The 24,469-nt window shown below is 30.5% G+C and overlaps 1 protein-coding gene across 16 annotated transcripts in view; it reads left to right on the forward strand.

Annotated features, from left to right (window-relative positions):
- Positions 1–24,469, forward strand: part of Rbp6 (RNA-binding protein 6) — a 464,382-nt gene that overhangs the window by 162,732 nt on the left and 277,181 nt on the right. For all 16 annotated transcript variants that reach the window (XM_088264853.1, XM_088264854.1, XM_088264855.1 and 13 more), the window contains exon 3: positions 841–882. In XM_088264853.1, the coding sequence (XP_088120979.1) occupies positions 841–882 (42 nt within the window). The remainder of the gene's footprint in view (positions 1–840; positions 883–24,469) is intronic.

Genomic DNA, 24,469 nt, shown 5'->3' on the forward strand with positions numbered 1-24,469 from the left:
ATATTAGTTTTATTCATTCAATTTTGTACACTGTGGTAGTAAAAAAGTTTAAAAAATACTGTTATTTCTCGGAAATGTGATCTACATATTTTGTCTTATTATTGTCACCAAAAATAATCGAATCCGATACATTATGCTAATTTAGGCAACACCAAATTATTTCCATATTTTAGTGTAGAAATGTAAGAAAATTTTGAGTGGGCTTATATTTTTGTCATCAAATTTGCGTTCTGTGAATGTGGCACTATTTAAAATAAAATAACGCCACATCCGCAGGTCATGTACGAATGGTGGGCGAAGCATTTTTGTGCGCGTAATAGGTTTCCACTAAAACAAAAAGATTTTGCAGCGGGAGCAAAATTTGAGAGAGGCGCCCTACCGTCCACGTTTTTTCCGCTCGGGATTTGCCTAGATACGTTTTTCTTCATGAGATAAATCAAAAGAACGCACCCTTTGCGTTAATTTACGATGGTGGAAATGAAATGGCGAATGTGCGTTCCGTTACCTTCGCTTACTGACGGCTCTCTCTTCACGCACTATACTTATCTCGCTCCCGCTAGTAAAGATCTGTTGAACTGTCAAGTTGAAAGGTACAGAAAGCGAGAGCGAAGGGAGACCGTTGAAAGAAAGGTCCACTCCTTGAAAACCTCTTTTGACTAATGGAACATTAATGGCAGGATAAACGCATGCTCTTGAAATATGAGTTCGTCGGGATTTTCAAAGTTGTTTTCGAGGCCTACGAAATAATATTTTTGCTAACTTGTAAATCACTTTTTTTTGTATATTCCATGTATATTTAAATGTTTTTCATACAAAAGTTTAATGAACTTTTTTTTTCAGATTGACCCAAAAGTCGCCTTTCCTAGGAGAGCACATCCCAAGGTAGGTCCTAGAATAAATAAATTTGAATTTACTTAACAATTTCCCCCCGAAGGATATTTAAAATTTAAAACATCCCGATACATATTTATGACGCGTAAAGGTGTTGCAAACACATTAACACACAGACGTAAGTGTAAAACCGAATAGGGGTGGGGCGCATAAAATTATCCGAATGTAGATTCGGACTGCTGAATGACCGAAGCTCCAAGCGCCATCCAGTTAGCGGGCTGGAGAGCACTTCACGTAGCACCTCTACGGGTATATAGTACGAGTACATATGACCCGCGTAGACTCGCGAACTAGCGATACGTAGTTATAGCGCGGCGTAGCTATACCGTATTTGAATAACGGAATGTGGCAGCTACTAGCCAGGTTGAGTGCAAGCAAAACACGAACAGGGAGCAATTGAAGAGGTTTTGCGTATAAAGTTGCATTTATCACAAACAAAATTTTAAATTGTATGGAAAAAAAATCTTCTCAAGAAAGAGGTCAAACGTTATATGAAATATCATTTCAAGTCATTGTGAAATTACTCGTATAGTACAGGGAAAATTTATACAATAACCAAATAATATAAATTTTTCGTTATATCGAAGGAATTTAGATGTCACACAAACCGCTGTTTAATAAACCACACCTGGATATACATATATTTTAATAGCATTTATTTTTTAGGATTGGTACGAACCATTGTTCATTAAAACGGAAACAATTTTTCATACAACTTTGTTATAAGCTTTGGTATATAAAGTATGAATCAACTCAAATCAAATAATAACTTTCCAGAGAATTAAGACGGCAAGAATTTATTCTTATAATTGAAATTCTTATACTAATATACTTTTAAATAGATATTTTTTTTGCCTATTTTGGTCTGTATTTAATTTGTATTTTTAGGTAAATAAAAAAATGGTTAAAGGAATTCGAGAACTTTTAAACTAAAAAAACTTGCAATATTACTGAAAGTTGTTCGATTTCGTAAAACGAACTCCAGATCGAATACAAATTTGAAATTTCCCTGCGATGGAAATGATGTTTTAAAACTTAAAATATTTACGGCAACCTAGACATTCATAGTAACTAATATATATTGTGTATTTAATTCGTAAGTTTTGATTCCAAAAAACACATTTTATAAAACAAACAATACATTTTGAACTACATGTGGTATTATATCACATTATTATGTCAATATCAAGAATCCTCCATTCATACTAAGCACAGAGTAGTTTTTTTTCTTCATTCTCTACCTCCCCGCTCTTGGGGATACTGAAGTTGGCTCGCTTTCAAATATTAATTCCGCAATTACCGGTTTTATTCACCCTTTACCGCTTTTGTTAAGCTTGTAGTATGTTGTATCAACGAGATTTTAACTGAAGAACCCACTCAGTTCAAATCGAAAGAATGAGAGATTTATTTTTTTATATATACCTTTTTTTTAAATCAGACACTGGACTATTTGATGTACCGATTAACGATGTTTTATAAACACAAACAAATAAATTTTAAAAAATGCTTCGTCTTGCCATGTGTATACAAATTTTCGTTTATATTTTACATACATAGTTGTGGTTTGTTCAAATGTTTCAAGTCGATCTTATGAAACCTTTTTTTATATATAACTGTTGGGAAATAAATATGACAATACAACACAATTATCAGTAGAAAGGTAATATGGAATGCAAATATTATTTTAATACAAAACTTGAGGATCATTTTAAGAATAACAAATAGTTTATTAAAGTCTTTTTATAATGAATTTAAGTACTTGGCATGTTTTTAACGTTTTTTTTTGTTTGTTAATATATTTCATAAAAAAAGGGTCTTCTGAAAATATAAATTTCCAAGTAAGCATAAAACTCCCAATGAATATTAATGTATTGAGGTTTTAAATATATGAATATCAAATCTTTTTATCTTACGTGTGTTTAAATGTAAATGAATTGTATTTTTACTAAACTCGGGAGCGTAATAAAATTCATTGCTTTTACGAATGTTCTTTGAATATATGGCTTTATGTATTTATTTGATTCCAAAAATGTTAAAATTCCTGTGAAGGTTATTTTTTCAAGAAAATATAAATGAGTTTTTTTTCTGCGAAATCACTGGCTTGTTTAAATACAATTATTTATGTTTCAGAAATCTTCTTAAAAGATTTCGGTTACGTCAAAGACCTTCCCTACATTATTACACCTCTGGTTGGATTTGATTATTCAGTCGAGTTTTGGGAAGAACTTTTTGTTATTCACAAAGCGGTCTTAGGGTGACCGATTAAGGGTGATATTCGCAAGACAGGTTTCTGAATAATGCCACCCACCACGCCTTTGTGGCCACGAATTAAACAAGGAAAAATATACGCTCCCTGTCAACTCAAGACACTGCGGGAAGTGATTTGTTTTATTAAAAATAACGAAAGTTGTTCAAAGGGGGAGAAAAGACAAATTTTATTTAATTCTGGTTTATGTGCGTTTGTAAATTGCGCCTCATTTTCTAGGAAAATAAGCGTCAAATAATTACGAAAGAAAAATATTTTTCCCTAAAAATTTAATTTCAAAGAGTAGGGTGCAAAAAGAAACAATTATTTTTAGTGCCTTAATTTTTTTATATTTTTTTATATAAACAGTAAATAAAATAAGAAATTTTTGCATGTTTTATTTTACTCTTAGATAATATCAAGTTTTTACGCAAGTGACGTAAAACGAACACAAAATGATTTTTTCTCAAAAAAGTGTTTAAATAATGATAATGAAAAACATATTATGAACAATATTTATTGCATAAAAAAATTGCTTTATTTCAATAGAATATTATTTCACCGATTTTAATAACAATAATAAAAATAATAATAAAAAAGGTTATCTGTGTATGTTATCCGATTGCAATCAAAGAAATGCATTTTTTGGAATGAAAAATGTGTTTCATGTTTATTGACGTTAATTTTCGCTTTTTTGTTCGTAGTACGTTACGTCTCTCAATTTATAAATATAGTATAGAAGAGAGAAATAGAAGAATATGGTAAATATTTTATTTAAAATACGGCTGTAATACATGTAATTATACCAGTACCTATATTTGAAATTTGTAATTGAAGTCTATATGTTGAAAACCCCCAAGCCATTTATCATATTATCAGAAATAACCTTACTAGAATTTATATTACGATGTTTTATAAAGAGTATTACAGGTTTGAGAAGGGGTGGCGATAGAGATTATATATGTGAATAACTACCCCTCTATTCATATTAAGTACGATTGCACCTAATTTTAGAATAATAGAACTGATAAGAACGATGATTCACAGCGGTTGTTAGTCGACCCCGACCAATAAACTATCAATAAATCATAGATAGAGCGAATAATAATTCTGTCTACCTGTGCGATTTCTAAGGGCTGAAGCCCTTGTATGATAGCAATCTTCATTTTAACGCCATTCAAACGTTTTAGTTCTATCGTAATTATTTATTGTATGAGTTCATATATTTTGGTATATTTATGACTTAAATGTAATAAATCTGTCCCCTTCCGTAGTGTAATGGTCAGCACGCTCGGCTACCGTACTGGAGGTCCCAGGTTCGATTACCAAAGGGGAAGCCAAATAAATATAAGTATATATATTTTATATATGAAGCAATAACTTTGTGATTTTCCATTTAATTCGATTTTTTTCCATAAAATCATTCTTTTAAAACAAAGTTATATTTTAATTATAAAATATAAGTGATTTTTTCATTCTAATACTTATTCAATATTACCCTGGACTTGTACTTGAAGCGGAAGGCGTGATTCCCTTTCCTTTATGTGAAAATGATCAAGATAACACTGCGTTTTTATGATGCAGTGCCTTATGCACCATCGGGCGCGGATGAGTTCAAAGATATGTAATAAGGTTTTTTTAGAAAAACTTCCACATTTATGAATAATTGAGGTTCTGTTGAAGAACTTTGAGTCTAAATACATTGTAATATACTTGATAGAGAATATTTTACCAACATAACAATATTTATAGTTTTGCAATCTTTTTACTCATTCAAAACTCAAAGCGCGCCACAGTTATACTAGTTGCTAATAATAATTTTAAAAAAAGGATAAATAAATATGTGTTACATTTAACATCATAATTTATGGGTACTTTTTTTTCATTATTGCATGACAATCATTGGTCGATTGGTTGTATGAAAGGTTTGTCATAATGAAATGGAGATATTACTTGTCATAAGAAAATATTTTCGTAACTTATTTCAATCATATTGTTGGTGCATTTTTGACAAATAAACGCACAGTTAAGATGCTACAAAAAGATAAAAAGAAAACGTTTTACAAGCGAACGAATGTGGATTGCTTGTCTACAAGCACCCCAACGCTTTTGAAACTAGTGATTTATTTTATAATATTTTTGAAATATACAATATCACAGTGTACATCGAAAGGATACTTAGCATAATAAATTATGGCACATGATTGCGAATGATTTATACATTTATTTTAACCATACCAAAGAGGAAATTATTACATGTAGATAGTTAGGGGTTATAGTAAATTTAAATAAACCATAGATTAATATTGGATCGGCAAATAATAATAAAGTGATCTCTTATTTTTCCTGGAATGTATGAATTTCCATAAATTAGGTTTATATTTACATGAATAAAATTTAAATCACGTTAGTCAAAGACCGTGACAGGTGTCTTTTTACCAGAGATAGATAAAATTATTTTTAACAGTTTTTTTTTGTTTTTGGCTTTTTGAGTTGTTAAATCATGGCAGCGCTATCTGTTTAAATTAATAGCAACGCATATTATATCAGAATTTTTTTTAGTTTTGTACTGACATTTCTTGGTAGAACTGCAATTTATATAATAAAATAACAACTTCATAGTTTTCTTCACATAAATTTTATTTGATAAGAAATGGTCAAATAAAAATAAAGTTTTTCATATAGTTTTTTCCTGGTAAAGGAAAAAACTATATATTCATTTAATTATATGTATGAAAAGTAAAAATGGTTTGTAGAACCATTTAAATAATTTTTATTTTTAATTTTAAACTGTGAGAGTTAATACCACTTAATATACAATTAATGTACATGAAATGTTAGATGGTTTTATTTTATACGATTCGCTACGTATATCCTTCGAAATCAAATGCAAGACGAACTAATCACTTCCGACGTCCGTTCCGTTTGGTTTCACCTCACGTTGCAAAATCGACCGGCCGCCAGACTCGGGAATCGATCAACTGCCTTCACGAACCATCCCTAAATGTCGGCCACCCGATTAACATTGCCACAACCACTTTGGCAATCACCCATGAATATGCACGTCCCGCGTCCACCGTGAACTTACCGTATTTCGTAGACCAAATGATTATTTTGAACTGGTATTCGCATCAACCACAAATGAATTATTTTATCATTTCTGCATAGTTCTGTTACGAGTATTTGTTTGCATAGTGTGAGCGATACTATCTTTTAATACACATATTATTTTTATATATTGATACATGACTATTTCTGTTTTTATTTAGTTAGAGTTCTAATATACAGAGACAGTTCTGATTCTTCATACATTCACTAGGCATAGCCATGGAACAAGGAAAAATCGAATTATTTTTGTTTTTAATTTATGTTTTACTTTTTAAATACCACTTTTTCTTAAAATATATTGTGACATATCGTATTTCAATGCATTCCGCGTCATTTTTAAATCCAGATGAAAAAGTAAGTCTATAGTTTAGAGTTGTTTGCTTGGGATGTTGAAGGTTGATGAGAAGGAAGGAGCTGTTTCTTGTTTTTATTTATTTATTTTTTATCAGTGAGAACAAAGATAATAGGGGGAGGCTTTAGTCATTGTTATATTATTTTAGATAAATTCTACGAAATAGTGCTATACACCAAACAAAACCTCAATTTAAAATTGATAGAAATAATATTTCCACAAAGTGACTGCCAAATCAATTAATAATATATATATATATATATATATATATATATATATATATATATATATATATATATATATATATATATATATATATATATGTATATATTTATATATATATATATATATATATATATATATATATATATATATATATATATATATATATATATATATATATATATATATATATATATAAATAAATATATATATACATATATATGTGTTTATTAATTGTAAAATTTGTATATTTCTATATTTTTTCAATTTATGTGAGGGCACTAGATCAGGCGCTGCACAGATCGAATATTTATCGTTTACATGCTAATACTTGAGCAAATGATTTCGTCTTTGTGAATCCAGTGTTTTAATTATTTTGTCATTAAAATACGATCGCAGAAACCAACCATACAATAATGGCGTTAGGGAGAATTAGCCATCAATGACCGAAAAGCTTTACACTACGTTAAAACCTATTTACCGCACAGTATTAAAATGCTATTTGGCCGATTAATGTAAAGCTTTCATAAATATTGATACAAAATAACTACGTTATTTAATGAAGGGACTTTAATGTGTATGTAAAATTTTATGTATTTTACATACACATTAAAACGTGTATTTATTTAAATTCCCGATCAACGCTTTTTGGACGAGTATTTTTTTATGTCAAACCTTTTAGACAGAGTGCTAACTCGCGTTATCATGAGCTTTTTCAATCATTTTATCCATTATTAATTTATTATAACATAAGTACTGATTAAAGGCTTTAATTTTTATTTTGTCAAAGTTGCCAATAAATAATATGGTTTGTTTACATATTTTTATTTAATGTTTACATTTGGTTTTAATATTGAATCGCTCCAGAACGAAGGAATGTTTGAACTTACATGTATATTTATGACTCGTTTATTTTATATAACGTAGGTTTTCAAAAAATATTACCTCACAATTCATACTCGACATTACAAACTGATTTATTTTTAAAGCTTTCGGAACAATTAAAATCCAAGAAAGGTGAAATTAATATATGTTTAAACATCAATAATTTATTGTATTTATTGTAAGCCGTAAAAATAAATATCCTTTACAGATATCCTGTATTCTTTTTTTTACTATATTTTAAAAGAAATTCTAAATCAAACAATTCATTTCAAATTTTATCCACGTGTTTTCTAAAGTTTTTAAAAGAAGCCAAGAAAAATTACATTTCTTAAATACATACATTCCTTTAACTACAGGTATTTTATTAACGTATCTCTGTACATTGTTTTTTACTAAATTAACCTGCAAATACTTTACAAATTTAAATATTGTCTCCTAAATAAATTAAGCCGAACATGCGCTCCGCTCTTGACATAGCAAATTCTTTTGAAATAATATATTCAGCTTACACGAAAAGTTGCTAAAGCATAGTTGCACCGGGCGAGTTTCTCTTAAAAATACACATTGTTATCTTGCACACACACATGACGTCATATACGTATGTGCACATAATACCATATAAGAATTTGTAAGGAAATCCGTGAGGAAGCGAGGAGACCTCTCAACTGTATAAGCAACCACATTGAATGAGTAAACCAATCGCTTTATATTGCTAACTATACTACTGTTAACTGCACAACCCTTCTTTTACGTCGTCAAAATAAGAAATAAAAGAAAAACTTATAATATTTTAAATATCAATACAAATGCGAAAATTTTATTTACTGATTTTCTTTATGTCTTCAGTTAGCTTATATTAATATTTCAAACAAAGTTATTAATTAACATCTTATAACAACAAAAAAAACATAACTTTATTTTAAATATATTTTGTATATTAAAATCATGAAACTTTGTGATACCGTCGTATTACACCCTCCGTATCATTCATCGTTCAATTTGTGTAATATGAGTTTAAAAAAATACTACTTCGTGACTACCGGTTTCGGAATTCACATTTGTCCTGGTGATGGAATAATTATTCCGAAACCGGTAGTGAAGAAGTAGTGTTTTTTAAAGTGGTATTACCATACACAAAGTGAACGATGAATGGTAAGTAAAGTGATATTTATTTTAAAATTCATTCAGAATCTTTTCATACTTTATTCATTCAGCCATCTCATCATACATTTTTAAACCCTTATACAGAATACAATTTTGCGAATCTGCTTTTTATTAAATGGCAGTCTTATTACATCCTTATTTTTGGTTGCATGTTTGTGATTTTTTTATTAAATTAAAACTAGCTTATTCTAAAAATATTTGGGCATTATACATACGTATATGTACAATGTTTAATGATATGAACTGTAGGCAGACATTTACTAAGAATGTCAATCTAAGAAAGGTTTATAAAACGAATCGATATGCATCCGTTGGTATAGTCGGTCATAATGCTTAGAGAGATAGTATCAAAAAAACTCTAGACGAATTTCATTATTACGAAACAAAAACTTGATAGATTATTTAACATTCATTTGACCATTGGAAGGTATCCTTAGAGTAAATACAAATTGAGAGAATTTTTCGTCGGGAGAAACATATTCTACCTTTCAGACTTACAATCAAAGAAAATGACGACTGATTTTGCTTTGAAAAGCTGCATTAGGTCCTTTCCATCTGTCTGCCGTCTGCACAAAACGCCGGGTCGCCTACAAACGGTTACATGATTGCTGAACTTACAGCCCTGTACTCGTACAGTTCATAAACAAATTGCATTTCCTATCCTACCTGTGTCTATCTGCGCGATTTATATTTAAAACATTTTCATACGAGGTTCCCCGACCCTCGGCCACCTACCTGAGATCTCAACTAGCGCCTTATTTCCATTTATGAAGCATGTGTATTTTCGAAAGAGTAGTACCTTAGTGTTTTTGCCAAATTTATGAGTTTTTAACTTTGCAGCGAGGCGGTTAAGATGATAACTTTCCAAGAGGGATTATTCACTCGAGTGGAAACAAGACGTCGGATCCTGACGGATATCACATACCTCATTTGATCCTATTCGTACTTTCCACAAGCTGCAAACCAGGCATCTTTAAACTTTTATATTAATACTTTAAATCAAGCACATAACGGTCATAAGAAACAAACTACATAGTGGGAAATCCAATATTTACCATTGGTTTATTTTTAGTCTTTTAGTAAACAATTTACCAAAAGACCTCGTCGTGATTATATTTTTGAACTCAACCTTTAAAAAATTCCGTAATGGAAGAATATTCCTTTACACAACTTTTAGTGACGTGAATGAAGTCAAATCAAACGAATATATATACATACGAATAAATGTAGGAATTCGATAGCAGATTTAGAAATTTTATTCGTACAGTTTTTCGATTTTACGAAACTAATGTAGAATACAGGTTAAACTAAAAAAAAATTACTTGATAATTACCACTTTTTCTTAAAATATATTACGACACGTATTTCGATGTAATCCGCATCATTTTTTAACACAGTGTGTAAAGCTAAGTCTAAATTTTGTGTCCTTGGGACGTCGAATCATGAAGTTAGGAGATGTTTCTAGTTTTTTTTATACGTTATTCTTGAAATCTTACTCCTTCACCTGAATCCAATTAAGAATAACCTTTGTTATTTCTCAGGTTTACTCTTACAAACAAACAAATTACACAATTACTCTTAAGGAAGTGCTTTTAATTGTGGAGTATATTTGCTAAGCAACATGTTAATAACTCTACTATATGACCTTCACCACACGAGATTCTCCCTAATTTTAACAATGATAATGTTGGTTACTAAGGTTTATTGTGATTAGTATAACCCAAAGCCACACTCGGCCAGGAAACTCGGTTCTACGCGGTTTTCATCGTCGCAATAAGAACTGAAACTCCTCTCTTGCAAGACATGCAACTGAATAACGTATCATAGGCCCTTATAAACGCAAATGCAACTCAGTTCAGTATTATTTACGTATGTGAACGAATCATATTTTATTAAGATTCTTATTAATATCTTAACATAAAAGTCTATTAAGATGGGAATATGGAAATTCAGGCATTTATAAAATTATCTTACATTGGCTGGTTGAAAATCACTTGTGACAAACTGGGAAATATTTAAAATTTGACCCACGATTGCCAAACACATTACTTTTATTTATAAAAGTTATAAAAAAATGCTCCGATTGAAAACATTATTTACATTTTTCGACTAAAACTTCGTCTACGAATAGTTAGCGGAAACCTTTACTGGGTTTCACATTATTAATATATAGAGGAAAAAGATGGTGTCGTTCGTGAATTTTACAATCGGATACCCAAAATAAATTGTACCCCTGTGCTAAATTTACTGCAATCAAAAATGTAAAAAAAAAATATCTTAAAAGTTCATTGTAATTCTCACACAACTTAAATTGAAAGACTCGAGCAAATTAAGACAGCGTGATGTAGCGACCACGAAAATTAATTTTACATTCAAATCGGATTAAAAATATAAAAAAAATTCATGAAAAAAAAGATTACGGGACAATTAACAAAATGAAATTTGAAAGAAAGACTTTTGTTGCGCAATTATATCGAGACCGGGTAGAGCTTCATTTAAATATGTTATCACGTTTCTATCTAGACCCGCTCCAGTTTCAATATTCAGGACTTCCGACGGGAATTCGCGTTAATGACTATTTGTTTTTTGCGAAAGTGCCGAGTTTTACAATCTTACCACTCACACTGGCAATTCGGGCAGATATCTTATACAGACCCTACCCGTAGTCTTGCTAATGAGTAAAACTGATGAAGTAGGAAATTGCTCCATCGCCCCCCTTAAAGGAAACGCTTCATCTTTATCTTAAATTGGGATCATTTGGTTGTAATTGATTATTTTACTTTCGGCCTCTTCGTAATGCCTGCGAATGAAACTCACAAATGAGCATCGTTTCATTTTGAAATACTCAGTACCGAGATATTTCAAGTGCTCCGAAACGATTTTCATTTTAACGAACGATTCACTCACTCCATTAATAATTGTCCATTGAGAAGTTAATGTTTTCACACAAATGTTCAATCCCCATTTAAATTGGAAGAGTCTACTGCTGTTATAAAAAGTAAGTAAAAATAGTTTAACTGATGCGACGTTGAAGATAAAATAAATAAATTGTTCTGAATGTCAATATCGGTACATGGGAAAGAAATTACCAAAAAACTTTTAAAAAAAGACCGAAAAGAAGTCTTTTTGAAAGCACAAGAGTTTTTTTTTCACAGTCAACACTTTAAAGTTTTTTGCTTCTATGAAATGTTGCTGTACTCATAAACTTTAATCAGGACCCTTAATTTTATATCACTTATTGTAAAAAAAAATACTGATTTTTATTCGTAATTTTTCTATGAAATCTTTAAAGCTACAAAAATAATTAACTGTTTCATCATTGAATTCATTTTTAATGTTTTTTGAAAATAAATCAGAATAATTATTAAACATTCCGCCGCAAGTATGGTGTTAAAAAAGTAAGAGCTTAATGAGGATTGATTCCGAATGATAATTTGATTTGGTCTTAATAAATGCGATGCGAAATAAATGGTAATAGGCGAGTTCCTATCTACCCACGTCTGACACGGGGCTGTCTTTAGTTTTTGCCGAAATGGGGTGGCTGAGAAAAATTAATGGCAAGTCGGACGAACCTCTGCTCTTCGTAATCACTTTTAGCTTTTGATGTTCCTACCCCGGATTATTCATTTTAAATATAGGTTTTCCAGCATAATGAAATGGCCATATCGGATCGGAGTGATTTAGCTGATAGACCTCGATTATTTTCTTTCCATTTAATGTAGACTATTTTTGGACACCTCTCTTTGTAGTTATCTGAGCCGCATATATAATATATAGGCATTTGGCTAACTAACTAACTAACTAACCATCACGCAGCTTCCCCGCAGGGGTAGGCAAAGAGAATAAAACGCCACACCACTCTGTCCTTGCAAAACATTCTTCGCCTCTTCCACTTTCATGCATCTCCTCAAACATACCCGCTGATTGATAATAGGCATTTGGCAAAATGCATTTGTACTGTAGACATAACCAATTGAATTATTTAGAATAACCAAGTCGCTAAGTAATACCACTTTTTAAAAAAACTTATATTGAATAAATGGCCAACCTCAAGATAGAACTCCTAGGCAGACCACCAAAGAGATGGATTAAAATCTGGGAATCGACATCGCAGAAGGCTAATAATCCCTCTTAAAAATAGGCCTCAAGGCCTACACTAAGATGAAAAAGAAGATATTGCTTTATAAGTAAAAAGAACTTCGTTTATATAATATTCCGGTTATATTAGTCGTTATTGTGCGCTATATTATAAGTAAAGGGTATTATAAATGGGATTAAGGAGTTAAGTCAAAGTTTGCTGATAAGATTGATGGTGATTTCAATATCCTCTCAGCTCCTCAGCTCCTGGTGGACAGAAACGGAAGGGTCAAACATAATGACCTCCCGAAGATTATACTAGTTTCTAAGTTGCTGCAAACATCTTGTAAAGGAGGCTTCATAAACTTATGGCAAACTTTATTAATTACTTTACAAAGAGGTAGACTTAAGAATCAATCATAATCTCTCAGCCCTGTTATTAATATACTTGACATTTACACTCTAGTCATAATTTATACAAATCTTTAACGGAATAATTTATTCTACTTTGTCTCTTTAGACAGGTTGGCGAAGGATTTTCTTATTTACATTTTCTTATTTATAAATTAAACAAAAATATATTAATTTTATTATACACAAGCTGTACCCGCCCACGCTTTGCTTTGGCTTAGTCTGATTAAATGAAAAACAAAGATAAATTAAAAAAATTCAACAAATTTATATAAAAAAATTTATACACAAGCTGTACCCGCTCGCGCGTTGCTTTGGTTTAGTCTAGTTAAATGAAAAACCAAGAAAAAAAAAACACACACATTTCCTGTATATTTATTCTAAGTTTCATAGTTCTACACTGATGAAGATGTTAAAAATCCATGACACAATATAAAGAAAGACATTGAAAATGCTTAGTGACAGCAACGTTAAGGAGTACACTATCTGCTTTGAGCAATTTTTATTATTAGGAGAGTTGCTGATACATTAAGATGACGCAAATATTTTAAAAAAAAAATGAAATGTGTTTACCTATCACAGGTTAAAAAGCATGTCAAATACATAGTTGTACAAAATTTTAAAGCAATCATTTATTTACTTTAAAAAATTTACAATTTTCAGCAAACGAACATTATAATTTTTATTTGTAAAAATAATTTTACCATACCTCATGGACGAACGTTAAGTGACAATTATATTTTGAATCATCCGGACGTAAAATATCATACGAATTACCTAGTCAAAATATTTCTCATCGCCCGTAGATTCATTTGGAATAATGTGAATTATACTAAGCATAATAAAATTGTTCTTGGTAGTAGAATTCGATATGGCCAATGATTTTTTGTATAAAATATATTTTTTAACACTTTGTTATTTATGATCTCATGTGATTTTTGCCAAAAAATGCTAAGTGTTTTCTTAACTTTGATATAATAGGTAATTTCAAATAAATAAATTTAACAAAAACGATTTTATTTTGCTTAAATATATCCACTTAAGCTTATAATTAAACACTAAGCCCTAAAAAACGTAAAGATTTTTAAATATAACCTTATTAAATATAAATTTTAAAGTATAATATTTAAATATATACGGGCGTCTGCGGCCCCCACGTCAGTGGTTACGTGAAAATAAATCCACCTCAGTAGCTAAAGGTTAAATACCCTGATGCAATATTTATTTTATAACTTTTACGTTTTAAGTTTTTATTGAGAATGGCAGTACAGTCGTTTAATTTTCTTTTATTAGATCCTTGACATAGAACGAATTATATTACATCTTTATTTTTAGTTCCTTGTTGTTTGTTGTCGAGAGAAGCCTTTATTTGTGTTCTAAGTAAACGTTGACAAAAGTCCGTAGTGCGTCCGAGTATGGCGCATGGCGGTAGTAATGGGAAAGGTAACGAAACCAAATAGCGGGGATATCGGGGTCTGGCGGTGCGTAATGCAAGATTAAACTCGGCCCGAACTTGAGGGTAGTTTGCTCTCCGTCTTGTACTCTCTGCAGGGAGACTTCAAACAGATCTCCAACAAATATCGGAACGAACTTTTCCATAGATCTCCGGACGTGAACAAAGGTTGCAAACTTTAAAATAAAATATCTTGCTCGCGTCATTTACAATATTGTTTGCCCATCGGTTTCGATTTATAAGTTTCTGACGTATCGTAAACACGGTTTCCAAAATTCGATTATAAGTTTCATATTTCGGATATTCTTTTAATTCGAATGTTGCCATGCACCTTGACATTATATTTTGTTCGCCTCAGTAGTGTAGTGGTTAGCGCGTTTGGCTACCGTGCTGGAGATCCAAGGTTATATTCAAACGGAGCTCAAAATAAATAACAGTGATTTTTTAAAACTTTGATATATTTATTATTAACACCTTGGACTGATACATGAAGCGTATGGCTTATCATTGGGCAAGGATAATGATCAGAAGAATAAGAGAATAAATAATTGTAAAAAAAGTATACTCATTTTTTATAGTAAACGTGATGTTTACATACCTGTACGTACTTTCATCATTAGTATTCATATTTAAGACCTTGAGCTCCATTAAATAACAGAAAAATATTTTAATAATATGAAATAAAACAGAAATAACAATTTAAGAATAACCTTAGTCTAAAAGTTAATGTATTTTCAAGTAAATGTTTATCTCAGTATTGACAAAAAAATAATAACATACTTTTTTCATCAATCAAGCGATAAATAAATAATCAAAGCGAGAAAAAAATTCAAAAGATTAAATTTTAATATATTATCCATTTTTTATATCTAAAATACTCATTTAAAAAAGTAACGTTTTCGTTCATAGATACTCCTATTACTTTGCCTGCGTTAATTCAATACTTAAAGTATATCATAATAGATTTTTGTCTCCAGGGTATGGACACCAAACTTCCTTTAATAATAATTTTGTTATTAATCCAAGCGAATGGACGGATCACGTCCAGGTGAAATTACAACAATGGCGCAGTCCTGACGGCCGCGAAGGGATGATGTGGATGGATAATATTATTATTTGGAAACGATAGCTGCCTGAAATTCAGGACCGTTTCCTTTATAATGAATTTCTAAAAGAGCCGTGTAATTCAATCTTCGGTTATCAGTAGAACTCATTATTTCTTCATTTCTTCGGATTATCCAATTTTAAAAACGGATTATGTTACACCGGAGCAGAAAATTCAAGACACACGATTTTTTTATTCAGTCTTCATTAAAAATATTTTTGTTTATGAAGTTTCCTCATCATTATTATATTTAATTATGCCGTATTTAACGGACTTTAGGACCCAAATTTTTCTTTGAAAAATTGCCATCAAAATTCAGCCATGTCTTTTATTCGAAATAATTGTAAAAATATTCAGAGTCTGATTTAGTCAGTCTTAAATTAAAAGTGGCTATATATTCGATGCCGCGGGAAACCTATTTCTATCCGGCAACATTATGGTGATGGGAATCGTACAATAAAATGTAATCTACCATGCCTGCATTTATACTGCACGAAAAACACACTACAATTGCTTAATGCGATGTTTTCTGAAGCGAAATTGATAAATAAAATGCATATTAAAAATAAATGAGGGTATTGTTAATTTACACTTATTTTTAATTAATAAAATCATAAAAAAATATTGTCGAAAGGTTAATCTACATCATTTAAATGATCATCAATAATCTTTACTAATGACCGTTAATTTTTACAGATTTTTTTTCCATAATATGATACGTCTTTTACAGATTCATTAATGGCGGCATAATAAATGTAATGAAAAGGAGAGTTTATTAAAAAAATATTTGATCTCTAATCTAAATATTTAGTAAAAACAGTGTCGAAGTATTCTTTAAATAATGCAAATAAAACCTGTTGATCTTCATTTTACTTAGCTGGCATGAATACCAGGGACACATATAGTACGAGGAGGTAATATTATGACTACCAGGACATGTACTACCACGCCTCAAAGCCATTACTGCCATCATTACTCCGGTATGATGTGTTCTAGTTAGCGCGGTCACTTGACTGATGCATTTACTTACGGGTGACTGAAAACATAATCAGTTAATACTGCAAGTGACAAGCGTTTCATAAATCATTTGCATTGCAAATTAGTCAATTCATTTTTATTACCTTTCATTGCGTCATTAAGAATTAACGTTTTTTATTGGTATGGAAAAGTATGGAGGTATATTATTAAATTTGAAAATATTTGTATTTTCTGTTGTGAGTCAACACCTAAGCATAACGTTTGTTTATCAAAGGCATTTACGGTGCGTTTTCCATATATTCATTTATATACTCTTTTAAGATTTCTTTTTTTTATTAAATGACATAAACTAGTTTATTTTTATTTAAAAAAAACATGGTATAACTCAAAAAAATATACTTAGCGTTTAAGTTAAATAAATTAAATGGTAAAAAAAGAAATGCAAGACAAAGTAATGGTTAGTTGAAAGGAAAAAGAGGAGTTTTCAATGTAGTTTGGACATGTAGAGCGAATGGATGACAAAATAATGAATTAGAATGTAAAGTACATTTGAAAAATAGTTATGGAATAACAAGACGACAACGGCCAACAAATAATTGGAACGACAAAATCAATCGGAAGTTATAGATCAATTTTGTATAATACCTAACCCAGTCTAATGTCTTTGTTTTGTTTTATGGTGAATTTATTGAATTTCTCATGTTCAATCTTATAAGTATTCATATATATATATATATATATATATATATATATATATATATATATATATATATATATATATATATATATATATATATATATATATATATATATATATATATATATATATATATATATATATATATATATATATAAATATATATATATTTATATTTTCTAATTTATCAGCTTGACTTCTGTAATAACATATCACTTCAAATTACAATAAAAATCCAAAAATATTTTTAAAAAATCAAATGATGTCGCTAGGACGGCCGCAATTTAGAAATTGTGTTTACGAAACGCGAAAGAAAAAAAAACTAACCAACATACTTATGTACTAAGTACGTCAGTATAGTGAGATACTGAAAATGTTTTATTTGAAGTCTGTTGGAATAGGACGTATTTTCTGCGGAAAAGTTCCATAGCCAGAAAAATAAACAATTTCACCTCATTCAGTTACTCCTTTACATTCCGAGCCGCGAGTCGGGGCATCTTAGCTAAACCGAGGCGCAGACAAAAACAACAGTCCTATGTCCCACGGCGTAAAACTAGGAACACATTTTCCAGAAAGTACTTTATAAACACTTTGGAAATGTAATTCCGCAGCATGGCTCACTCCTTGTTTCAATTTACCAGCCCCGAGCACCTCCGCACGGTACAGAGTGGCTTCAAGACAAATATCTTCATATTGGTAAAGCGTATGCAAACGTCGAAAACTGAAAAATAATACTAGTCATGATACACAAAGTGAATTTTGTTTGAAACTCAAATCAAAATTTGTATTATATCTTTACTCATTGCCAAAACTTTAATAATTTAGTTGTATTTTAATGTACCTATGTATGTATATGTATGTAACACTGCGTCACGTATATGTTTTATAGATCATTAAGGGGATTTTTGTTTCTTTCAGCTAAACAAATATTCAATTTTCATCTGTGTTGGGAAAAGGAGGAATAATCTAGTTTGGGGCAATCAAGAACTTCTCAGCATTTGCTCATTGCTTGGAGGGAGCCACGTAACTCCTCAGAAGAAACTGGACTTTTGACTGTCATCAACAGTCCTTCCGAAGAGTTGAAGCGAGTTCAGCATTTTGTGTCCTAGCTTGGTTTTTGGTTCCAATGTCCTTCACTATTTTTATCATACCACCTCTCGTGAGAGTTCCTTATGAACTTTCATGGATCCGATGTCAGATAGGTCCTTACTTAGCCATACAAGCATTGCATAATTATATGAAATCACAGTTTCATCGTAGAATGATATCCTAGCAAAATTCATTTTACTGAGAGGTCATCATCATCTGGATATAAACCATTCATATTTTTTTAAAACATGTCTAACACTAAATGGTTTCTTTATAACTCCTTCTAACCGTTATCTGCAACAAATGGTGCCTAGGATACTGTATCGTTTAGACGCCTTAACATTAATTACATTATTTAATACTTAGATATTTCAAAACTGACTCGATCATTATTTTAATAAAAAAACTTAATAAATAAATAAATTTTAGTGTTTTAAAATCTAAAAAAAATCACTTTAAAGTCAATTCAAATATAATTAAAATATTAGTGTATTTTTTATGACAGATATTTTGACAATAATATACATGTATACACGTGTGAATAAATTGGGGAAATAATCGAATATTTTTTTTACATAAATATAGTGATTAATATTTTATATTTTAAAACCAAACTCTGTGTGAAGAGGATATCGATGAAAGCTAAGAAATAATAAATGAATCAATACAGTATCATCGTTCATCATTTCAGCAAATATTCCATATTATTTCAGTCTGAACCTGAAATACATGCCGGGAATTATTAAATTCACAAATTTTAAACAAACATTAGTGAAAAACATTAAATAAATTTGATGTTCTTTTGAATACCAATGGTTAAAGTTGTGATGAAATGATGTAATAAATTATTGATTGACGTTGAGTTAATATTTGTCACGATCCAATAAAAGTATTTTCCATCCATTAGTACGCGTAAATTATTTAAATCTTTCAGCGAACAAAGTAAATATACTAAATTCAAAATCTCGTGTTGAGAAAACGCCTCTTTAAATCGTATTATTGAAAACAGGGGAATAAATTCCTTTTAAAAAATTTTATTAATTATTCGCGAATTTTGCTTAATCGATTTTCAAACTAAAAAATATTATTAATAGTTTTAGAATTAATCAAAAGAGGTTTAAAAGGAATTCGAAAAAAAAACATATTTCTTTCTAAAGGAGTATCGACGTTAATGAACGTCGAAGTTTTTCTGTCGGTTAGTATGATGTAATTTGTTTAGTAAAGACATCTGTGGATATTTTTATTTAACTTTGTCATAAAATAAAACCTAGAAATGGTGAGCTTCATTTTTTTTTTAATTAATTAAAATATATATTTTTTTAATTATTTATATTTAATGTTAAAAAAAAACCCACTCCCCAGAGAAAGTGGGACATTAATTATTTTACTCCTGGAAAGGTTAAAAAAAAAAATTCTTAAGATAAGTTTGTATTTTTATTTTTAATTCACTGTCACACTGATTCTCCGCAAGGGAAGGTAGAGAGTATAAAATGCCACAAAACTCCGTTATTGTAAACTTCTTAGAAAATATTTCCTCGTACATATCCATCTATAAATCCGAATCCAACCCTGTTTACTTTCAAGTATCTTAAGGAAATGCACAACTACATTACACATCCCTGTTTTACACCTTAAGAGAGGTTGAACTACGATATGATAAAAAAACGTACTGTTTGTATGATTTATTCTACTTATATTTTATCGTAGGGAAATTTCAGCGTTGCTTTGATCACTTAATAAAAAATTTAAATATAAATATTGAAATAAATGTTTAAACTTGAAAAAATTAATACATGTCACAAAAAAGTAAGATCGGATTGGATTTTTCTAAACCCATATGAGAAATGGTTATGAATGTCCTTTTGTGTCCGACATAAACTTAATCTTCACTTCGGATGCTCAAGAAACTTCGAGTTTAAGTAAAAACTTGAAAACTGATTTGATGGTTCTCGAATCATGATTGATTGAAATGGTTTGCGAGACTTATAAAACTTTTCTTCTCCAACATATAGTACTAGAAAACGTTGGTTAGTTTATTTTTATAAAGATACTTTTCGTACACAGCCACGCGTTACTGTGACTCAATCTAGATAAATTGAAAAGAAAGTAAAAAGAAAGCACAAATTTGTGATATGTTTAATTTCACAGCGCTTGTAGGTAAGCAATATTATGCAACTGTCCACCGTGAGTGCAACAATGTTGCTAAGTTCAACAGATGGCGCTGCCATTGCGGTCAATAAAGCTATTTAAGAAAATAATCTTTAACTATGATATGAATAAAAAACGGACGTATTCGAATGAAACATTGTGGCAAATCTTCTAAGCAATCAGAGATTAACTTTAGGAATAAATTTATGATTTTGTAAAAACGAAGATGTTAATTTTTATTTATAAAAATATATTTAAAACGGTGGGTGCAATACTTAGTCAGCCATATTTTGTTTACAACATTAAATTATTATATGGCAAAAATAACGTAAGAAACTAACAAAAAATGGTTAAAACATGAAATACATATTCCATTTTTTTACTTTACCCTTACCCTTTTACTCCCTTCCTAACACACACAGTCCCACTCTTAACTTTTTTTTCTTTTTTTATCTCTCAATGTTTTTAAAAGTAATCATAACATAAATGTGGAATTGTTTAGCTGGCATTATTATTATTAATGTAACTATTTTTTTATTATATATTTTTAATAGATTTATATTATCCACTGACACTTCGTGATGGAATTGCATTTTTAATTTATTATTAGATTAAAACCAATATTTTTAGCTTTTCCACTTTTTTATTTGACCAGCGACCGGGTTTCGTCGTTACCGACATCACCAGTCTGATGATGTCGGTAACGACGAAACCCGGTCGCTGGTCAAATAAAAAAGTGGAAAAGCTAAAAATATTGGTTTTAATCTAATAATAAAAAAATAAAAAAAAATAAAAATAAAATAAAAATATATTTTTAATCTGTACAATTTTTAAGCTGTACAATTCCCGAACAAATAACAAAAAAATAAAATACTGAAAAGAAATATGAATCTAAATTGGTAATTTTATTATATAATTATATTATCTACTGCTATGGTTAAGTATGTAGAGTATGTTGTTATGTTGTTTCCCATGAATTATTGCTGCACGTGTTAAAACTGTCACTTAGAATTGTACAGCTACATAAGGATCGTAGTCCATTTGATCCTCCTATTCGTTTGATAATGCCCTAACAAGGCAAAACGATTGTTACAAAATAATTCTTCTTGTGTTTTTGTTAATAAAATACAACTAAGTAGACTCAAAATATATTTGTTTGTTTGATTTAAAATTAATACATAAATTAGAATGGAGTTCTACAAATTAAACGCCAAATCAATAAATAAGTATGTAGAGCATCCCACAAATATGTATATCCTTACCTGCATCTTCTTTATTTTACTTCCCGCATCGGTCGTTTATATGTACATATCGATTTCTTTATTAAACCGGTACAATTAACAGCATATATTTTCATTTCACCCCAGTTGTCTAGCTGGTTGTTTAAAACTCAATAAAAAGTAATGGATTCCAATCGACATCCTTGCCCCGACCTGCTGAAATGTATGGGCTCCTGGTAGGGTGGGACTCGGAGCGGGATTATTAGAAGGCGTATTTTTCCCGGGAATGAGCGGTCCCCCTTTTCCTCTTTCCCTTCTAAGGCCCTGTCACTGACGCGAACAATTTCTCACGCCGGGCGCCTTACGCAAATGGATGGTTTTTACTACTACGGACGTCTCACTAGGGGACAAATTAAGGAGATGATAAGTTGTACGTCATACGCATGTATAGAAATCCCTTACACCCCGGATAAAGAACACTCGACAATACCATTAACAGTTGCATTTGATTATTAAGCTTTACAACCCAATGCGATTAATCGCATTATATGATTTTTGACATCTCAACATAGAAGAAGAATAATATGGAAGTCCGGGCATTTACGGGGCTTATGATAGTCATAGGCTGGTTTAAGTGATCACTTTACACGTCTAATATTCACTAATTCTACCCATGATTGACAACCATACTACTCAAATTCTTAGAAGTTCTGTATATATATATAAGATCCGATTTCAAAGCATTGTTCTTGAATCACTAGAATTTCACTAGAGACATCTATTAGTGAGATGAAAATTCATCTATTTGTGAACAATTATTTAGACATACTCAAAATGTTGTATACCAATAACAAATGCATTTGCTTATTAGGCTTTACAACCCTGTGCAATTAATCGCATTTTATCATTTTCGAGCAACGCAAATAATTTTATTTACTTACATAAACCCTGCTTCAAACTTTATCCCTATTCAATACAGCTCAAACTAATGTATCTAAACACCTACTCAGCGTTAATCAAAATATGCGAGCACAATATCTAAGCTTCAAATGCTGACGTTTTCCAATAACCTCTTATTTAATTAATCATTGTTATTCCGCTGTACGAAAGCCTATGATTTATGATTGAAATTAAACGTAATATACATGGAGTCAATTATTATTGTCATCCGTGACAGGAGACACAATTTAATATATTTGACAATGATGGGTATTATATGAAACTGTTTGTATTGTCTTTAACTTGGTAGACTAATGAAATATTAGGAAATACAAATTTATATAGTATCTTTATGAATACTGCGTATGCAAAAATCTATTAACATTTAACAAGAGAACATAATTCAATAATGGATAAGTAAGTATCTTTGATTAATTCACTCCTTTGAAATTTAAAATAATTGTAATTTGTGATTACATCAACAGGTATCACGAAACTATTGTCACGCGAATATACATAATATGTAATTACATCTTAATAAGAAATCTAAAAGATAAATTTAATTTTAAAATGAAAAAATTTGTTCAAATAAATAAGTAAGCACGAAATATTTAACGTTCTTCCATACATGATTTTTATGAGTACCTTTATAACCTCACGAATGCAATGTCTTGCCCCAGCTAAAAACAAACCCATAAAATACGTGGTATGCTTTCAAAGAACATACATGCATGTGATAATTACAAAAGTTTCCAGTGACATTTTGCACTACATTTGCATGGCACTTTTTCCCGGCGCGGGGGTGGTTGGTTCCTGCCGTGGATCGCGGGGATTTCACTTCATACCCGCCCTTGGGTGGGTATTCCAAGTTCTGCACTTCGAGAAACTTGGTGCAGTTTTAAGTCTGGCGGTTAAAACAGAATCAGGCGAAACCGTATAAGACCGGTACCGACATGGATTTTATTAACTTTCGCGTACACGTACATACGAAGGGAAATTTGCATGTCTTGCTGTGGCGCTAATCCACTCGCGAGCTTGTTTCGCTTTCCAGTTGCAACTTTTCCAATTAGAATCAATTATATTTTTCACTGTTAATGGCGTTAACTAATTCCACGTAAATGTTTATTTGAACACGGTTGATTTGTAAACGCTTGAATTGTTTGAAATTTGTGGAAACCTTATAATGGTTTATAATTTTATTTCTCAAGGGACTCATGCAGCTTGGCAGTGTACAACTTATAAGTTTGTACGAGTAAGAGTATGCAACCCTGAATTCCTTGCCATTGCTCCTTTTATCCTATTCCTTTATTATTTAAATTTCAATGTTGATGTTTTGCATCCTGAACTTTTTCAATTAAACCCATCTCCTTGTCTTCATGTAGTTGATGACCAAGTTAGCATCGCGTTGATTCGATACGGTACCCTATACACCATAGGGTGCAAATAAATGTCTGAAAAACTTTTATCGTTTTAAAACTTATATTT

The sequence above is a fragment of the Brachycentrus maculatus genome, unplaced genomic scaffold (assembly GCF_059751285.1).
Source record: "Brachycentrus maculatus isolate JH-2025_06_01 unplaced genomic scaffold, ASM5975128v1 h1tg000238l, whole genome shotgun sequence".
Taxonomy (NCBI): domain Eukaryota; kingdom Metazoa; phylum Arthropoda; class Insecta; order Trichoptera; family Brachycentridae; genus Brachycentrus; species Brachycentrus maculatus.